The 20,494-nt window shown below is 43.8% G+C and overlaps 1 protein-coding gene across 6 annotated transcripts in view; it reads left to right on the top strand.

Annotated features, from left to right (window-relative positions):
• Positions 1 to 20,494, top strand: part of NEURL3 (neuralized E3 ubiquitin protein ligase 3) — a 91,596-nt gene that overhangs the window by 17,875 nt on the left and 53,227 nt on the right. The window contains exon 5 of one of the 6 annotated variants that reach the window (XM_060309811.1): positions 12,292 to 12,545. The exons of the other annotated variants lie outside the window; for them this stretch is intronic. Within the exon in view, the coding sequence (XP_060165794.1) occupies positions 12,292 to 12,347 (56 nt within the window). The 3' untranslated portion in view covers positions 12,348 to 12,545. Of the gene's footprint in view, positions 1 to 12,291; positions 12,546 to 20,494 lie in introns of those variants that run through there. 6 annotated transcript variants of the gene reach the window in all.

The following is a 20,494-nucleotide window of genomic DNA, read 5'->3' on the forward strand; positions in this document are numbered from 1 at the left end:
CTGAAAAATAATTCATGATCTGGAAGCAACCAGAATGGACTGCAAAGTTACAAAGAGATGAAATATATGAAATAAAAGAGAATAGATGCAGAAGTTCAAATATCCAAAATTTCAGGGGAAAATAGAGAAAATGGAGGAAAAAGAATACTCAAAGCAGAAAGGAAAATTTATATTGAGGAAAGACATGACTCTTCATACTGAGAAAGCATGTTAGTTGCCAAACAGAATACATGAAAAAAAACCCCAAAAAACCTTCATCTTCACACATACTGATGAAATTTCAGAGCATTGGGGGTAAAGAGAAGACCCAAGGAGGAAAAAAATAGATCACATACAAAGAATGTGAATCAAATTAACAGTAGACTTTTCCTCAACTATACTGGATGTTGAAAGACAATGGAATAATATCTTCAAGGTTCAGAGAGTTTTTAAATTTTATTAAGGTATAGTTTACATACACTAAAATGTACAGATCTTAAGTCTTCATTTTGATGAGGGAGTAATTTTGAAATTTAAAATTCTCCAAGCAACTACTCTCTCATTCAAGCATGAGAGAAAAATGAAATTTTCAGATATAAACTTGGTTTTTCACTCACCAATACTTTATGAAAGAATTTTTAGAGAAATTGCTTCATAAGAAAAAACAAGAAAAGTTAACTTTTTGTGATCAATGAAAGCACAAAAAGTTGAGTCTAAATACGTGTTAGTCATTAAAAAAAAAATCAATAAAAATCTGGAGTGAAAACCACAGTCAGTATCATTTTGGATGGAGCGAGGGGAAGCAAAAGCATGCTAAGTTTCTTTTCTCACTAGGAAGAAATAAACAACAAAATGAGAAAAATGTAAGTTGAATTGATATGTTGAAGAACATACAGAGTGTAGAAGACTACAAACAGAATATATAAATTCCAAATCATTAAAATAATAGAACTCCAATTTCAACAATCCAACAAAAGGCAGGATAGGAGATAAAAGAATAAAAAGTAAAGTAGATAGGTACAAGTCCAGACAGAGCAGTACTAATAGTAAATGTGAATGGGTTAAATTCACCTCTCAGTTGACAAGGATTTTGAGTTTGGGCAAATAAAAAATATAAATAAATTTAAAAAATACAATCCTGTTACATTCTATCTCTGAGAGGTGGACCTAAAACAAAATCCAAGAAGACTAAAAATAAAGGAAAAGAAAAATATACCAAGCAAATATGAAGAACAAACAAACACATGGTGGCAGCCCATGATCAGGCTTGCCTTGGAGATCCCTCAAGGTAACATAAATGGAAAATGCCTGGGCCTTGCAGCATAAGAGCAGATAGGAAGAGATTGCCCAGTGCTGACTCAGAAAGAGCCCAGGTATCAGGCTGGGGACCACGCTCCCTGATGGGTTGAAGTTCTGCTGTGTATGTAGTGTTGATTGTTTTTGATACTGAAGTGAGACCATGATTCTACACTTCTCATACATCTTACTCCATTTAAGACCATCAAATTTTGGGCATATCTCTTGAGACATAAGTGGGCAACCAAGAGCCACCTCCCCCCCTGAATCAATATCCTATGTAAATCCTTTGATCTAGTTATTTGTAAACCAAAAGTAAAAGTTTCCTTAAACTAGGTCCAAGTCATTATCCTTGTTCATCATAAAAGACAGATTAGGCTCCTTGGTCTTAGCTTCTGCTCAGTTGTAGCTGTATTAGCATCAGACAAACTAGAATTTAAGAGAAAAAAAAGATTATAGGGGATAAGGAGGGAATTCAACTAGCGATTATCATACTAAGTAAAGTAAGTCAGAAAGAGAAAGACAAATACCATATGATATCACTTATATGTGGAACCTAAAATATGACACAAATGAACCTATCTATGAAACAGGGACTTCCCTGGGACTTCCCTGGGAAACAGGGACTTCCCTGGTGGTCCAGTGGTTAAGACTCCATGCTCCCAATGCAGGGGGCCCGGGTTCGATCCCTGGTCAGGGAACTAGATCCCGCATGCCGCAACTAAGATCCGGAGCAGCCAAGTAAATAAATAACTATTAAAAGAAAGAAAGAAAGAAACAGAAACAGACTCATGGACATAGGGAACAGACTGGTCGTTGCCAAGGGGGAGGGGGTTGGGGGAGGAATGCAATGGGAGGCTGGGGTTAGCACATGTGAGCTTTTATATATAGAATGGATAAGCAGCAAGGTTCTAGTGTAGAGCACAGAGAACTATATTCAATATCCTATGATAAACCATATGGAAAAGAATATTTTAAAAAAAGGAATGTATATATATGTGTAACTGAATCACTTTGCTGTACAGCAGTAATTAACACAACATTGTAAATCAACTGTACATCAATAAAGTAAAAAATATAAATAAATATGATTATAAAAAGAATTATTCATAATAGTGCCAAAGTGGAAGACAATCTAGTTGTCCATCAGCTGATGAATGGATAAACAAATGTGCCCTGTCCATACAACGGAATGTTATTTGACCATTAAAAAAAGGAATGAAGGGCTTCCCTGGTGGCGCAGTGGTTGAGAGTCCGCCTGCCGATGCAGGGGACACGGGTTCGTGTCCCGGTCCGGGAGGATTCCACATGCCGCGGAGCGGCTGGGCCCGTGAGCCATGGCCGCTGAGCCTGCTCCGCGATGGGAGAGGCCACAACAGTGGGAGGCTGCGTACCGCAAAACAAAAACAAAAACAAAAACAAAAACAAAAACAAAAAAAGGAATGAAGTGCTGATTCATGCTGCTACATGCTACAACATGGATGAACCTTGAAAACATGCTGAGAGAGGGAAGCCAGTGGCAAATGGCCACATAATTGAATAATTCCATCCCTAGGAAATGTCCGGAATAGGCAAATCCATAGAGACAGAAAGCGGATTAGTACAGGTGCCAGGGGCTCGAGGGAGGGAGGAGTGGGGAGTGACAGCTAAGGGCTATGGGGGGACAAGGAAGAGGTTTTAAAATTGATTTGGATGATGGTTGCACACTTTGTGGATATGCTAAAAACCACCGGACTGCACACTTCAAAGGGATGGGTGTTACGGCATGTGAGTTATATCCAACTTTAAAATTATGAAAAAGAAGCTACACACCAAAATAGATGAATAGAGATGTGCTAGTGGAAGAAAAAGAAGGGAATGTTAGCCCTGGGAGCAGGAAAATCTTCAAAGAAGAAGCCACATTTAAACTGTTCTTTTTTTTTTTAACATCTTTATTGGAGTATAATTGCTTTACAATGCTGTGTTAGTTTCTGCTTTATAACAAAGTGAATCAGTTACACATATACATATGTTCACATATCTCTTCCTTCTTGCGTCTCCCTCCCTCCCACCCACCCTCCCTATCCCACCCCTCTAGGTGGTCACAAAGCACCGAGCTGATCTCCCTGTGCTATGCGGCTGCTTCCCACTAGCTATCTATTCTACGTTTGGTAGTGTATATATGTCCATGCCACTCTCTCACTTTGTCACGGCTTACCCTTCCCCCTCTCCGTATCATCAAGTCCATTCTCTAGTAGGTCTGTGTCTTTATTCCCGTCTTGCCCCTAGGTTCTTCATGACCTTTTTTTTTTTCTTTTTTTCTTAGATTCCATATATATGTGTTAGCATACGTGTCAGTATTTGTTCTTACAGGGCTAATGGCTATTTTGAAGGCAGGGAGGAGGGGAAAGGTATTCCACATAGGGAGCACAGCACATGCAAAGATGGACAAGTGCAGGACGTGTCTGGGGAATTATGGGGAGGTCACACTGGCCAAAGCAGAAGGAGCAGGAAGCCGCAAAGGAGTCCAAGGGGAAGGTGGGCTGGGGCCAGCCGTTGAGAGCTCTGCCCGCCGACGAGTGGCTGCAGGGGGTGCCTTTGAGGTCCAGGCTGGCTGCAGGAGGGCTAATCTGTCAGTGGGCCCGTCTCACCTCAGTCAAACACACTCTGCTTGTAAGGCATCTGAGGAGAGAAACAGGCCCCTGCTCAGTTTCACTTACCTAGAAATCCAAGATTTCTAGGTTGTGATAAGAAGTCACTGGATCAAAGCAAACAGAGGTAGTGTATAATGAATCATCATCATGAGGATAATATAGAGCGAAAGGAAAGTAAAAGTGCAACGAAGGATTGTCAATATTTGCTTGGCTTAAGCAGGAAGCCAGCCTGGGCTGGACCAGGGACCTGCTAGGGGGCTTTCCCAGAGACAGAAAAATTCCCTCGCTCAGGTGGCTTTCAGATGAAGCTTCCTGTTACACGACTGGGGCGTGAGACATCAGTCTGGGGAATAACAAGCCGCCCCTCCAGGGACCAGGACCACTGTGTCCCCTGTCCATCCCCCAGCGCCTCACATGGCCCCAGCACGCCACCATCTTCAGTGCCCCCCCCCAGCATTATTGCCTAATACCTGCTTCCCACCCCTACCCCCAACCCCGCACACGCAGAGGCTTCCTGCTTGCTGATAACCAGTTCAGGAAATTCCACTTGGAAGAAGTCCACAAGCAAAGGCTGAGGAGGGCCGTGGGGGATAATCCCTGAGCCTGCGGCAGAGTGAGGAGAACGAGGTGCTGTCTCGTTCCTCCATGGACCCGCACACCAGATCAGCGTCCTGTCTTCCAGCTGCCCGAGGAGGAGAAAGTAGGGGTTCCGTCATGAGCCTGGAAGTGGTGACGTTGTGATCCTCTGGTCAGCCAGCCTGTCCCTCTCAGGTCTGCATGAAGTAGACCACTCATTCAGCACCACTGCATTCAGCACCACTCAACTGGCTTTACAAGAAATGTTAGACTTCTTGAAGCAGAAAAGAAAGACCACAACTAGAAATATGAAAATTATGAAAGGAAAAAGCTCTTTGGTAAAGGCAAATATACAATAAAAGTAGTTAGATCAACCACTTATAAAGCTAGTAGGAAGGTTAAAAGACAAAAGTAGTAAAATCATCTATATCTACAATAAGTAGTTAAGGATATACAAAACAAAAATGTAAAATACGTCAAAAATATTAAACATTTAAAAATAATGTTTATTTTAAATTTTTAAGTAATTTTTAAAATTTTAGGTGAGTAAAAATGCAGGCTTGGGGCTTCCCTGGTGGCGCAGTGGTTGAGAGTCCGCCTGCCGATGTGGGGGACGCGGGTTCGTGCCCCGGTCCGGGAGGATCCCACGTGCCGCGGAGTGGCTGGGCCCGTGAGCCATGGCCGCTGAGCCTGCGCGTCCGGACCCTGTGCCCCGCAACGGGAGAGGCCACAACAGTGAGAGGCCCCCGTACCGAAAAAAAAAAAAAAGAGGATGATGATAATGCCTCCTTCACAGGATACTGTGAACAATCAACCAGTGTAAAACATTGAGTATTGTGCCTCCCATATAGTAAGCATCTACCATCACCATTCTTTTTATTTACTTTAATTCTGTTTTTCTCTCTGGAGGACCACACCTCCCTTAGATATTTAATGGACATTGTCATGGTATCTGCATCTCTCTTGTGGTTTTCCCTGGCTCTAACGTCCTTCAGGCCAACAAAAGCTGGCAGAGGCAATTAGAAGAAATTGCGTGTCTGGGAAGGGCATGATATAGTCATGAATTCTGCTTGGAATCCATGTCAGAGGCATCAGTCCTCTGGAAGGAAATAAGGGGGAAAAGCTTGTTTGTTTGCTTCCTGGGGAGGTGATGGAGCCAGGTGGGCTGAGGACCACCTGTGCCTAACTTCGAGGTTGGGAGCCAACAGGAGGAAAGAAATGGGAGTACAGCCCCTGTTGTGCTGCTGACACCATGCCAGTCCCTTTCCACAGTGCTCTCATTACATCCTCGCAATCATCTCCTTTTCTGGAGGAGAGCAAAGGTCACTGGAAGAGGAGGAGCCACTACAGAACTTAGTTCTGTCTGGCTCCAAATGAAGTTTTGATTCCTGCCCAGTGGCTGGAACCAGGCCATCTCACTCTGAAGCTTGACCTGGGGACATTCAAAGCATGGCCCCTTATGATCTAATCTCCTGTATTGAATAGAAAGACAAACCAGAAGGCGATCTTCTGGAAAACAGTAAGTCAGGCCATTTCTATAAGGTTTCCTGGGTGTGTTTGTTCACTCCAGAATTGCATAATTTTCAGACAGCTATTTTAAGAATAAAAACTCCATTTGCTTTATGTCCTTATCTCTAGGAATTTCCAGATTCGATCTTGATCAAGTTCTGATGAAATATAAACAAAGACTAGGTGGAAGCTCAGTGGGGAAGTAGAGTAGTTACTTTATCCTAAATGAAAAAATGCACATCTGTATTTTGTGCAATTTCTGTGTTATGATTTCCCTCAGGTAACCCTATTTTTACTTCACACCTACTTTGAAGCAGGATTTGTTGCTTTTTTGGGGGGAGGGCTACACCACGTGGCATGTGGGATCTTAGTTCCCCAACCCGGGATCGAACCCGCACCCCCTGCATTGGAAGTGTGGAGTTTTAACCACTGGACTACCTGCATTGGAAGTGTGGAGTTGTAACCACTGGACTACCAGGCAAGTCCAGGATTTGTCACTTTTTGAGATTTTTCCAGGAGAAAATCTACCCCCAAAGCATTGGTGAGAGATGCCAATTTAATTGAAGATGCCAGAGCATATCAAGGAGTGAATGAACTGAATGATAATAAAACTACTACTCAGGGCTTCCCTGGTGGCGCAGTGGTTGAGAGTCCGCCTGCCGATGCAGGGGACACGGGTTCGTGCCCCGGTCCGGGAAGATACCACATGCCGCTGAGCGGCTGGGCCCATGAGCCATGGCCACTGAGCCTGCGCGTCCGGAGCCTGTGCTCCGCAATGGGAGAGGCCACAACAGTGAGAGGCCCGCGTACCACACACACACACAAAAAAAATACTCAAAATTTGTGGGCTATAGCTAAAGCTGTATATAGAGGGAAAGTCATAACTTTATATTACATTCACCTGGAAGCAAGAAAGTTTAAAACTAAATGTGGGACTTGCCTGGTGGCACAGTCGTTAGGAATCTGCCTGCCAGTGCAGGGGACATGTGTTCGATTCCTGGTCTGGGAAGATCCCACATGCCACGGAGCAGCTAAGCCCATGCACCTCAACTACTGAGCCTGTGCTCTAGAGCTGGTGCGCCACAACTACTGAGCCCGCATGCTGCAACTACTGAAGCCTGCACACCTGGAGCCCATGCTTCACAACAAGAGAAGCCACCGCAATGAGAAACCTGCGCACCGCAATGAAGAGTAGCCCCCACTCGCCACAACTAGAGAAAGGCCACGCAGCAACGAAGACCCAACGCAGCCAAAAATTTTTTTTAATTTAAAAAAAAAAACTAAATGAGCTAAACATTCAATTCAAAAATTTGGAAAAGAGCGTCAAAGTGTACCAAAGAGAAGGTTAATAAAAATAGAAAGCTGATTCTTAAGAATAACTATAATATCTTTGGCAAAACTATCAAGAAAAACAGAAGATGCAAATAAAGAAAGAAAAGGGGAAATAGCAAGACATACAATAGATATGTGAAAAACAATAAAAGACTAATATGAATAACTTTACATTAATAAGCTAGATAAAATGAGTATAATTTTAGAAAAAAATATAAAAATTGAAAAAGTGACACAAGAAGAAATAGAGAACCAGAATAGGACAGTGTCTTTTTTTTTTTTTTTGCGGTACATGGGACTCTCACTGCTGTGGCCTCTCCCGTTGCGGAGCACAGGCTCCGGATGCACAGGACATGCAGGCTCCGGACATGCAGGCTCAGCGGCCATGGCTCGTGGGCCCAGCCGCTCCGCGGCATATGGGATCTTCCCGGACCGGGGCACGAACCCGCATCCCCCACATCGGCAGGCCGACTCTCAACCACTGCGCCACCAGGGAAGCCCAGGACAGTGTCTTTTTAAAACAGAAATACTAAACAAAGATGCCCTTTTCAAAAAAGGCCCAGTTGATTTTACTGTTGAGTGCTTCTAAAATTTCAAGAAACAGTAAAATCTTCTTATAAAAGTAGTTCTAGAAAACAGAAAAATAGCCAAGCCTCCCCAGTTAGTTTTATGAGGCTAATGTTGATTCCAAAACTAAATAGGATGAGATAAGAAAATTATGTGATTATTTCACTTAAAAATGTAAATGTAGGGACTTCCTTGGTGATCCAGTGGTAGAGAATCCGCCTTCCAATGCAGGGGACATGTGTTCCATCCCTGGTCAAGGAACTAAGATCCCACATGCTGTGGGGCAACTAAGCCCACGCGCCACAACTACTGAGCTTGCGCGCCTCAACTAGAGAGCCTGTGTGCCGCAAACTACGGAGCCCACGTGCCCTGGACCCTGTGTGCCACAACTAGAGAAGAGAAAACCTGCATGCCACAACTAGAGAGAAGCCACCACGCCACAGCAAAGAGCCCGTGCGTCGCAAGTAAGACCTGACGCAGCCAAAATAAATAAATAAATAAATAAACAATAAATCTTTTAAAAAAGTAAATGTAAAAATAAAAAATTATCTAACTGAATTCAATAGTGCATGTTTTAAAAGATTCATGATAATCCAGTAGGTTTGTCCCAGAAATACAAAGATGTCAGAAAATCTACTCATGTAATTCACCACATTACGCAGCTGAAATAGGAGATACGATTATCTCAATGTAGAAAAAATCATTTAATAAAGTTCAACACAATTTACAATTAAAAATTCTGAGCAAACTAGGACTAAAAAAGGAACTTCCTAAACTTGGTAAAGATTATAATATTAAAATTTATAGTATATAATATACTTAATAGAGAAATTTTACATGGATTTTCTCGAGGCTCAGGAACAACTTTGATCGAAAGCATTCAGAGGGCTTCCCTGGTGGCACAGTGGTTAAGAATCTGCCTGCCAATGCAGGGGACACGGGTTCGAGCCCTGGTCTGGGAAGATCCCACATGCCGCGGAGCTACTAAGCCTGTCAGCCACAACTACTGAGCCTGCGCGTCTGGAGCCTGTGCTCCACAACGGGAGAGGCCATGACAGTGAGAGGCCCGCGCACCGCGATGAAGAGTGGCCCCCCGCTCGCCACAACTGGAGAAAGCCCTTGCACAGAAACGAAGACCCAACACTGCCAAAAATAAATAAATAAATTTAAGAAAAAAGCATTCAGAAGAGAAAAATAAATAAAATTGTTAAGAATTACAAGAGCAGAGAATCAGCTATCATAATTTGTAAATGATATGACACCTCCCTAGAAAAACAAAATCAACAAACTTTTAGAACAATTACGAATCTTTACCAACTAGTAAGGATCTTGCTGGATTCAAGATCAACCTGTGGTGGCAATTGCCAACTAAAAGTTTTAATAAAATATAAGATACAGGTTTTAATATTGACAAAACCATAAAGGATCAGGGAATTAACCAAGAGATCTGTATAGAAAATACTTTAATAAAAGATATAATAAGTTGATCTAAAAAACCCTGAATGGGAAGTTTAATATTATAAAAATATTGATTCTCAGAAATTAATCCATAAATTCAGTACAATCCAATACAACTTCCAGTTGAATTTTTTTTTAATTGAGAAATTTACTACACTGGATTAAATAGTGTCCCATCAAAATGCATGTCGCCTGGAACCCCAGGCGACCTTATTAGGAAAAAAGTTCTTTGCAGATGTAATTAGTAAAGCTGAGGTCATACTGGATGAGCATAGGCCCTAAATCCAATCACTGGTGTCTCTATGAGGGCCATGTGAAGATGGCGGCAGAGAGTGAAGTGATGCAGCTACAAGCCAGGGAATGCGGACTAGCGACAGCCACAGAAGCTGGAGGAGGCAAAGAAAGGGTCTTCCTTGTAGCCTTTGGTTCCAAGCGTGGCCTTGCTGACACCTTGATTTCAGACTCCCGGCCTCCAGGAGAGAAGAAATCTATGGGAGAAGAAATTGCTGTTGGTTTAAGCCGCCAGGTTTGTGGCACTTTATGACAGCAGCCCTAGGAGATGGATGCACTAACGCTGAAATGTATCTAGAAGACTAAAGCTCCACAAGCAGTTAAAATGTCCTACCAGAGAGTAAGATACACAACTAAAAAGTTCGGTGCTGGAATAAGTACAGTCGAACAGAACATGAAACAGAATAGAATCGAAATATTAGAGACAGACCTATGCATAAAGGAGGATTTAGTATATAAAAAGGGGAAAGAAATGATTGTCTAGTATTTGATGTTAAAAAACTGACTCAGGGGCTTCCCTGGTGGCGCAGTGGTTGAGGGTCCGCCTGCGATGCAGGGGACACGGGTTCGTGCCCTGCTCCGGGAAGATCCCACATGCTGCGGAGCGGCTGGGCCCGTGAGACATGGCGGCTGAGCCTGCGTGTCCGGAGCCTGTGCTCCGCAGCGGGAGGGGCCGCAGCGGTGAGAGGCTGGAGCGGTGAGAGGCCCGCGAACGGCAAAAAAAAAAAAAAAAAAAAAAAAATTGACTCAGGGGACTTCCCTGGTGGTCCAGTGGATAAGACTGCACTCCCAATGCAGGGGGCATGGGTTCAATCCCTGGTTGGGGAACTAAGATCCTGCATGCCGCAGGGCGTGGCAAATAAATAAATAACAGTGGCTATGTAAATCAACCATACTTCAATTAAGAAAAAAAATGTTTTTAATTGACTCAGTATAGGAAAAAAATAAAACTGAATCCCTACCTAAAGCCATATTAAAAAGTTGTATTCCTGATGAAATAAAGACCTAAAACCATACAACTAATAGAAGGAGATGTAAGAGAATATCTTTTGTGACTTAGGTATGGAAGGACTTAAAATATCAAAAGCAGAAATTATAAGGGAAAAAACTAATTTTTGGTCACGTCAGATTTAAAGATTTCTGTTCAACAAAGGGCTCTGTGGACAAATTTTAAAGATTGGTGCAAACTGGGGAAAGAGATTTGCAATTTCTAGGGCCTACTATCTAGAACGTTAGTCTAGAATAGCACTGTCCAGTAGAACTCTGCAATGAAGTAAGTGTTCTATACCTGCGCTGTCCACTGGGGCAGCCACTAGCCACATGTGCCTGTTGAGCGCTTGAATTGTGGCTAGAGTGAACCAGGAACTGAATTTTTAAATTTTCTTGAGTTTTAATTAATTTAAACTTAGTCACATCTGCCTAGTGATGACCCTATTGGATGGTACAGGTCTAGAGGTATACAAGCAACTCCTACACATCATCAAGAAGAAGATAGGAACGGCAACCGAAAAATAGGCAAAGGTTATATCCAGTTATCCAAGAGTAAACCCCCGAGGCTAGTAAACATAAGAAGGGGTGCTTCCCTGGTGGCGCAGTGGTTGAGGGTCCGCCTGCCGATGCGGGGGACGCGGGTTCGTGCCCCGGTCCAGGAGGGTCCCGCGTGCCGCGGAGCGGCTGCGCCCATGGGCCATGGCCGCTGAGCCTGCGCGTCCGGAGCCTGTTGCTCCGCGGTGGGAGAGGCCACGGTGGAGAGAGGCCCGCGTACCGCAAAAAAACAAAAAAACAACAAAAAAAGAAGGGGTGCTTAGACTCATTAGTAATCAGAAAAAGGCAAATCAAAACAGCAATGAGGAAATTAGACCTACAAACTGGCAAAAATTAGCTGGATAATGCAGTCTTTGTTGGAGATTTGGGGGGTAGGAACTCGCAGGCACTGCTGGGGGCGTGTGGGGAGGGCATGTAGACAGACACCACCATTCAGGAGTCCATCTGGCAGTACTTGGTCAAAGTAAATATTGATATATATGTACCGTATGATCCAGCAGTTCTGCTCCTGAGTAACTATTCCAGAGATATTCCCAACCTGGTCCTTAGAGAGATACGTAAGAATGTTCACTGTAGCCAGGGCCAGCTCCATGGGTGTGCTCTGTGTCGCCATCTTGAAATTCTCAATGATTTTTGATCAAGGGGCCTTGCATTTCATTTTGCACTGGGTCCTGCCAACGATGTTGCTAGTCCTGACTGTAGCGTTATTTGTGGTGGTTAGAAGTTACCAATCTGGAAGAGTGAAGGATAAAATGTGGTGGGGTAGGGACTTCCCTGGTGGTCCAGTGGTTAAGAATCCGCCTTCCAATGCAGGGGACACGGGTTCGATCCCTGGTGAGGGAACTAAGATCCCACATGCTATGGGGCAACTAAGCCTGCATGCTCTAGCCCACACACCACAACTAGAGAGAAGCCCGCGGGCTCTTCGCGCTGCACTGAAGAGCCCGCACTGCAACAAAAGATCCTGTATGCCGCAATGAAGATCCCGCGTGCTGCAACTAAGACCTGATACAGCCAAATAAATAAATAAATACTTTAAAAAAATGTGGTGGGATATGGGGCTTCCCTGGTGGCGAAGTGGTTGAGAATCTGCCTGCCAATGCAGGGGACGCGGGTACGAGCCCTGGTCCGGGAAGATCCCATGTGCCGCGGAGCAACTAAGCCCATGCGCCACAATTACTGAACCTGCGCTCTAGAGCCCGCGAGCCACAAATGCTGAGCCTGCGTGCCACAACTACTGAAGCCTGCGCGCCTAGAGCCTGTGCTCCACAACAAGAGAAGCCACCGCAATGAGAAGCCCGTGCACCGCAATGAAGAGTAGACCCCGCTCGCCGCAACTAGAGAAAACCCACGTGCAACAATGAAGACCCAACGCAGCCAAAAAATAAATTAAATTAAAAATAAAAAGAAATAGGTTTCTTATTATTCTCTTATCTAATGTAACCTTTAACCCAAGAGAGTAATTTCAGTGTGTTTGCAATGTATGTTTGTTATAGGAAATGGCACTGGTTAATGTGTTATAGGTAATTGTGTTTTTATTTCAGAGTTAAAGTATGTTTGTTATAGTTCATAAGACAGGTTTCCACCACTGTTTGGAAGTAGAGCGTTCCTGTGAAATCTTTCATAAGCCAAAAAGGTGTAGAGTGAAGAAGGCTTAGGACTCATCATGCCAACGGATACTTAAAATAAATCGAGATAAAACACAGGTGCTCACAGACACAGTCCAGAGCTATGCCAGCTTGATGCTGCAATGCTGAGTGTGGTTCCCAGGCAAGGAGCTTGGCAGAGCCTCTCTCAGTGCTCAGGGTGCCCCCCGCCCCTCTCTGTAACGGCTGCTGCAGAACAAAAGCTGAACGCTAGTTTCGATTTTCGTCTTTTTTCCAAAAGCAAAAATCCTGTTAGGATTTCTCTTGGTTAATGAAAACAGGCACTAACGTAGGTCTTCAGTAAAAGCCAGTTGGTGGAAAGCGAACTTTCAAAAAGTGAGGGATACATCAATGCTTCTGATATAATTAACCCAACCAATATAAAAACTGTGTGGAATCTCCAGGAATAGGAAAAGCGTTTCTTCTTTGCAGAGGTTTACGCCAATTTTTAAAACAAATAATTTGACCCACAATGCAAAATCTCTTTCATGACACTGTGAACATACAGTTCAAGGAGAAGGCAATACAAATGGCTTCTTTTTTCCATTGTTAATACTTTTATTTAAATGGTCAATTATCTTTTTTATTGTGGTAAAATACACATATCATAAATTTTACCGTTTTAACTATTTTTAAGTGTACAGTTGGTAGCATTAAGTACATTCACATTGTTGTGCAACCGTCAATGCTATCCATCTCCAGAACTTTTCCATCATCCCTAATTGAACAATAACATCCCATTAAACAGTAACTCCCCATTCCCACCTCCTCACAGCCCCCATCATTCTATTTTCTATCTCAATGAATTTGCCTGCCTACATATTTCATATAAGTGGGATTATATAATATTCGTCCTTTTGTGTCTGGCTTATTTCATTTAGCATAATGTCCTCAAAGTTCATCCCTGTTGTAGCATGTATCAGAATTTCTTTCCTTTTTAAGGTTGGATAATATTTCATTGTATGTATAGGCCACAATTTGTTACCATTCATCTGCCCATGGACACTTGGGTTGTTTCCACCTTTTGGCTATTGTGAATACTGCTAAGAACATTGGTACACAAATATCTGTTCAAGTCCCTGCTTTCAGTTCTTTTGGAAGTGGAATTGCTGGATCATAGAGTAATCACAAATGGCTTTAACATATGAAACAATACTCAACTCAAGAGAAAGGAGAATTAAAACTGAAGGAAGTAGCTTTCATGCATAAGACTGACAGAGGTCAGAAAGGTTGTTAACAGCCGTGCTGATGAAGGTGTGCTGGGAAGGGGCGGGGTGGAGCTCACTTTTTCATTGTGTTCCCTTTTTGTTCCTTTTGGCTTATTTTTCTTTGTGCACAGTTATGCCTATTCCCGCACTCCATGGTGTTGACCTCAGCTGCCCGGCCAGAGTAAGAGGCGGGAGCCATTTGGTCCCAGGCCACCTCCCCGGATTCCTGGGCGCCCCACTGATGTGGGGGAAGGACTCCCACCAACCTGGCCTTGGTCCCTGCGGTGTCCTGGAGGCTGGAGGGAGCGCTTCCAGCTGGCACCTGCAGCCGACATTGCAGACCTCCCCGGCGTCCTGCGCTGACTGCCCTGGGTGGGGAGGTCACAGTAGCCTGGGGCACAGGGAGCAGGTCCCTGTCCCCACTCCCAGTGTGGAGGGGCCCTGGGTTACCCCGTCCTCCTCTTCAAAGGCTGCTTGGGACTGGGAGGCCACCAGGGACCCCCCCTCACAACTTCAACAGCACCCCCTGCCGGCAGGTCACCCTGTTTCTCCAGCAGCTCTGGGGGTGGCCTGGACAGTGCATCGATCAAGAGTTGTTTTGTTTTGTTTTTCTTTTGGCCATGCCATGTGGGATGTGGGATCTTAGTTCCCCGACCAGGGATCAAACCCATGCCCCCTGCAGTGGAAACGCAGAGTCTTAACCGCTGGACCACCAGGGAAGTCCCCAAATAACTCTGTTTCAAAGCCCCGATGACACCACCATCTCGTCAAAGCTTTCCTCTTCTTTAATGGTTAATTTTTCTAACTCTGATGGACCCTCATTTATCAGTGGCTTTGTGTTGGCTCAGGCAGTTCCCGCATAGCATTCTCACCCACTTGGTGACTTTCCAGCATCTTTTGCAGGATTTCCATTTCCATTTTGCAGCCATTTGCATTATTATTTTACAGCATTTCCTATCCAGTCATCAGCAAGAGACTGGCCATTAAAGCAGCCTGGGTAGGGGGTCTGCACAGAGCCACCCATGGGGTTCTCAGGAGGGGGCGATAGAGTGGTCAGATCATCGCTGAACGGCTTGGGCTTTGATGGCTGTTGCTGCCTTACGCATCTTCATGACAGCAAGACTGCAGAGGTGAGCACCGGGCTAGGACACTGACCGTCCCTCTCCCTGCAGGAACCAGCACTTACCACGTTCCATTAATAGCCCTGTTCTCAACCCTGGCTGCACATTAGAATGAACTGGGGAAATTTCAAACGATTCCCATGCCAGGGCCCCCGCTAAGACATTCGAACATAATCTGTCCGGAGTTGGGCCCAGGCCGAGGTATTTTTTAAGTGTTCCAGCTGGTTCTAAAGTACAGCCAAGGTTGAGAATCGAGTGACTGAGTGAGCAGGAGCTGGAGGACCACGTGGCAGAGATGGACATTTTGGCCAGCGGTGACCATAGGCACACTGTTACCCTCTACCTGGGAGGCTGTGTTAGTCTGCTAGGGTTGCCATAACAAATACCACAAGCTGAGGGGCTTAAATAAGAGACATTTATTTCCCCACAATTCTGGAAGCTGGAAGTCCAAGACAAAAGTGTCATCAGGGTTGGTTTTCTCTGAACCTCTCTCTTTGGCTTGTAGATGCCCATCTTCTCCTCAGTCTTCCCTCTGTGTGTGTCTGTGTCCTAATTGCCTCTTCTTATAAGGACCCAGTCATACTGGATTAGGGCCCATTCGTATGACCTTGTTTCACCGTAATGACCTCTTTAAAGGCCCTGTCTCCAATACAGTCACACTCTGAGGTACTGGGGGTTGGGACTTCAACATAAGAATTGGGCGGGGGACACAAGGCATAGCCAAGAACAGAGTAAACCTGGAAGGGTCTGGGGCAGGCAAGGAGGAAGTTGTGCCCAGCCAGGGCAGCTCAGTGCATCTCCCACACCTTACCAGGATGGGGGCTGTTTGTGGACTCAGAAAGCAGGTACTCAAACCGAGAGCCATTAGCATCCAGGTGTGTGCCCAGGGCTGTGTGTGATGGGGCAGGCTCAGCTGGCTTCCTCCCCGAGGGCTCCGGGAGGACAGGGCCTGGGAAGACTCTGTGTGGGCATGACCCACACAGGTGTGGAGGACCACTTCCAGGGGCTTCTGAGGAGGGTCTGTGCTTGTCTCTGGACCTTCTTGTTCCATTTCTTTCTTTTCTTTTCTTTGGCCACACCACACGGCATGCAGCAACGTAGTTGTTCCCGGACCAGGGATCGAACCTGCTCCCCCTATGGTGGAAGTGTGGAGTCTTAACCACTGGACCACCTGGGAAGTCCCCTCTTGTTCCTTTTCTACCTGCAGGGCCTGCTCCAGACCTCTGGCAGGTCCTTCCTGGTGGCAAGCCCTTCACTCAGTGTTCTGATACCACTGGCTGAGACTCAGGAACCAGAGAGAAGCCAAGTGGAGCTCCTTTGTTTGATGGGAAAGGGTCTCGAGTGCCCCAAGCAGGGATGGGGGGAGGTGGTCAGAGCCTTATGCCACTGGCTCTCAAAGTACAGCAGACCTTGGAATTTCTGGAGGGTGTTTGTAAAAATGCAGAGTTCCAGGCCTCACCACCGGGGTGTCCTCCATCGAAAGTGTGTTCCGGGAGGGTAAGGATTTTTTTCTGTTTAATTCGTGGCTGACTTCTCAGCCCCAAGACAGTGCCTGGCATAGAAAGCAATCAGGAATGATCTGCGGAATGATTTGGTGGGCCATGGCCTGGCCTGCAAATCTGCATTTTTAAAGCTTCTCAGGTGTTTCTGTTGTACGGGGGCCTCCACCCACACTTTGAGTAACTGAGCCCCAGATTCTGCCTCTAGGAGCTGAGATGCTCCCTTAGTAACTATCCAGCTGGTGTTGTAGAGAGCTGGAAAGGAGGGAGGTTTAGAGAGCCCAAGTCCACAGCAGAGCCTCTGAGTCTAGCCTGGCCAGCTACCAGCCGGCCTTCCTGTGTCCCAGCTCTGTATGGACCACAGCTGGACATGCAACGTGTCAAAAAGAGGAAGTGTGCAGTCTTAAGAAAGAACAGAGCTGGAGGCATCACACTTCCTGATTTCAAACTATATTACAAAGCTATAGTAATCAAAACAGTATGGTACTGGCACAAAGTACCATGGATTTAAAAAATGTGAGATCGGTATAGATATATAGTTATATATAATAGAATATATTCAGTCATGAGAAAGAAGGACATCCTACTGTTTGTGACAACATGCATGGACCTTGAGGCATTAGGCTGAGTGAAATAAGTTAGAGGAAGACAAATACTGTATTATCTCACTTATATGCGTACTCTAAAAATGGTGAACTCAAAGAGACAGAGTAGAATAATGGTTGTCAGGGGCTGGCCGGGTGGGGGATGATGTTGCTCAAAGAGTATAAACTTACAGTTATAAAATGAATGCTTTGAGGATTTAATGTACAGCATAGTGATTATAGTTACTAATACTGTATTATAAGGGACTTCCCTGGCAGTCAAGTGGTTAGGGCTCTGCACTTCCACTGTGGGGGGCACGGGTTCAGTCCCTGGTCAGGGAACTAGGATCCTGCATGCCGCATGGTGTGGACAAAAAAAAAAAAACAACCAAAAAACTATTATATACTTGAAAGTTGCTAAGAGAGTAGGCCTTAAATGTTCTCACCACAAAAATAAAAGGTAATTAATGGACGTGATGCGGGTGTCAGGTAACACTACGGTGGTAATCATTTTGCAGTATGTATCAAATCAACATGTTGTATACCTTAAACTTAAACAATATTATATGTCAATTATATCTCAATAATGCTGAGGGAAAAGAAAACTTCCAAGTTGGGGAAAAAAATGAGCTAAGGAAAGTCAAGATGCAATCACAAATCGATTTTATTGTTCCTCATCACTTTCCATTAGTTTGCTCGGTACATTTACTGCTTTCTTGCCCTTGGATGCAACTTCGGGTAATTCCCATAGCTCTTCTGATCACTCTTAGATAATATACAAATTGTCCCATTATATTGGAAATTTAAAAAATGCAGTTTCAAGAAATAATAAAACTTTTCAATTTCGTTCAAAATTAAAACTTCCGGAAGCCTGAAGTGGAGCAAACTTCTTCATCTCCGTGTTTTGCTCCTCTGCTCTTTCTAAAACTAGAAATTCGACTTGGAAATTTAAAAATCCTCTATTAAACAGCTCTTGGGATGAAAGGGGAAAAGTTTTAATTGCAGAATTTCTAAAAAAGAATCATAATGAAAACACAAAATCAATAGAGGATAGTTAAACAAGTGATCACAGAAAATATGTAGCCTTAAATCCTTGAGCAGCAAAAACAAAAATAAAATCAAATAATGAAAACAAATAAATTGAGCTCCCATTCTAAAAATTAGAAAAGAGCAACAAAGTAGAAGAAGGAACAAGGAAGGAAATAAAGTTAAAAGCAAAAGGAATGAAGTAGATAACAGAAAAATAGTAGAAACTAATAAACCAAAAAGCTGGTTCTTTGTAAAAAGAAATCAACAAACTATATAAACCAGTAGTTAATCTAATAAAGGTAGGAAGCACAATAAGAAACAAAAAAAGAAATAAAAATGAGGTGGGAACCAATGAAACAGAAAATTTTAAAAATCAAAAGAGACTACTTTGTACAACTCAGTACCAATCAAACAGAAAACCTAGACGAATTGCATTATTTTCTAGGAAAATACAAAACAAAACCCCCCAAAACAAAAAACACACATGGGCAAACAGAGCAGTACCGAGAGCCCAGAAACAAAGCCACACATATATTGTCAATATTTGGCAAGGGAGCCAAGAACACTCAATGGGGAAGAGAGAGTCTCTTCAGTAAATGGTGTTGGGAAGACTGGATATACAGCATGCAAACAATGAAATCAGATCCCTGTCTTACACCACTCACAAAAATTAACTCAAAATGGATTAAGGACTTAAACGGAAAACCTGAGCCCATAAAATTTCTAGAAGAAACAGAGAGAAAAAGCCCCTTGACATCAGTCTTGGCAATGATTTTTTTTTTTTTTTTTTTTTTTTTGCGGGGGGGGATATGACATCAGAAGCCCAAGGAACAAAACCAGTAATCAACAAGTGGGACTGCATCAAACTAGAAAGTTTCTACACAGCTAAAGGAACAATTAACAAAATGAAAAGGCAACCTACTAAATGGGAGAAAACGTTGGTAAATTATATATCCGATGAGGGGTTAACATCCAAAATATACAAAGAACTCATACAACTCCATAGGAAAAAAAAAAGTCCGGTTAAAAAATGGGCAGAGAACTTGACCTCTTTTCAAAGAAGGCATGTAAATAGACAGCAGATACATGAAAAGGTGCTCAACATCGTTAATCAGGGAAATGCACATTAAAACCGCAGTGAGATAATCACCTCACACCTGTTAGAATGGCTATCATTAAAAAGACCACAAATAACGAACGCTGATAAGGATGTGGAGAAAAGGAAACCGTTGTGCGTTGTTGGTGGGAATGTAATTCGGTGCAGCCACTATGGAAAACCGTATGGAGGTTCCTCAAAAAATTAAAAATAGAGCTTCCCTGTGATCCAGCCATCCCACTTCTGCATATATATCTGAAAGAGATGAAATCACTATCTCAAAGGGATATCTCCACTCCCGTGTTCGCTACAGCATTTTTCACAATAGCCGAGACATGGAAACAATCTAAGTGTCCATGGCCAGGTGAATGGATGAAGATGTGGTGCATATACACCATGGGACATTATTCAGTCATGAGAAAGAAGGAAATCCTGCCGTTTGCTACAATGTGGGTGGACCTTGAGGAATGAACTAAGTGAAATAAATTAGAGAAAGACAGATACTACTGTATGATCTCATATATGGAATCAAAAATATTGAACTCATAGAAACAGGAAGTGAAATGGTGGTTGCCAGGGACAGGTGGGGAGTTGTTGGTCAAAGAGTACAAACTTGCAGTTATGAGATGAATGAGTTCCAGGATCTAATGTACAACATTGTATCGTGTGCTTGAAAGTTGCCATGAGACTAGCGTTTTAGTGTTCTCACTGTAAAAACAACAACATGGTAATTATATGAGGTAAAGGAGGTGTTAACTGACCCTGTTTTGGTGAACATTTCACAGTATATGCGTGTATCAAATCATCGCATTGTACGCCTTAAACTTACAGAAGATGACATGTCAATTATATCTCAGTAAAGCTGGTGTGTGTGTGTGTGTGTGTGTGTGTGTGTGTGTGAGAATGTCTGTGTCCCCGAGTGTGTACAGTGTGATCACATAGTGTATGTGAGCACCGTGTAAATGTGAGTGTGTGAGTGGGGATGAATGTGAGCACTGTGAGTGTGCAAGTGTTCAGAGGGTATGTGAGTGTGTGTGTGTGTGCATGGGTTTCATTCCCAGAGCGGCAGCCTGGGGTGCACACCTCCCTGAGGAGGAGGAGGGTCTGGAAGCCCAGCTGTGCCCC

Source organism: Globicephala melas, chromosome 12 (genome assembly GCF_963455315.2).
Source record: "Globicephala melas chromosome 12, mGloMel1.2, whole genome shotgun sequence".
NCBI lineage: Eukaryota > Metazoa > Chordata > Mammalia > Artiodactyla > Delphinidae > Globicephala > Globicephala melas.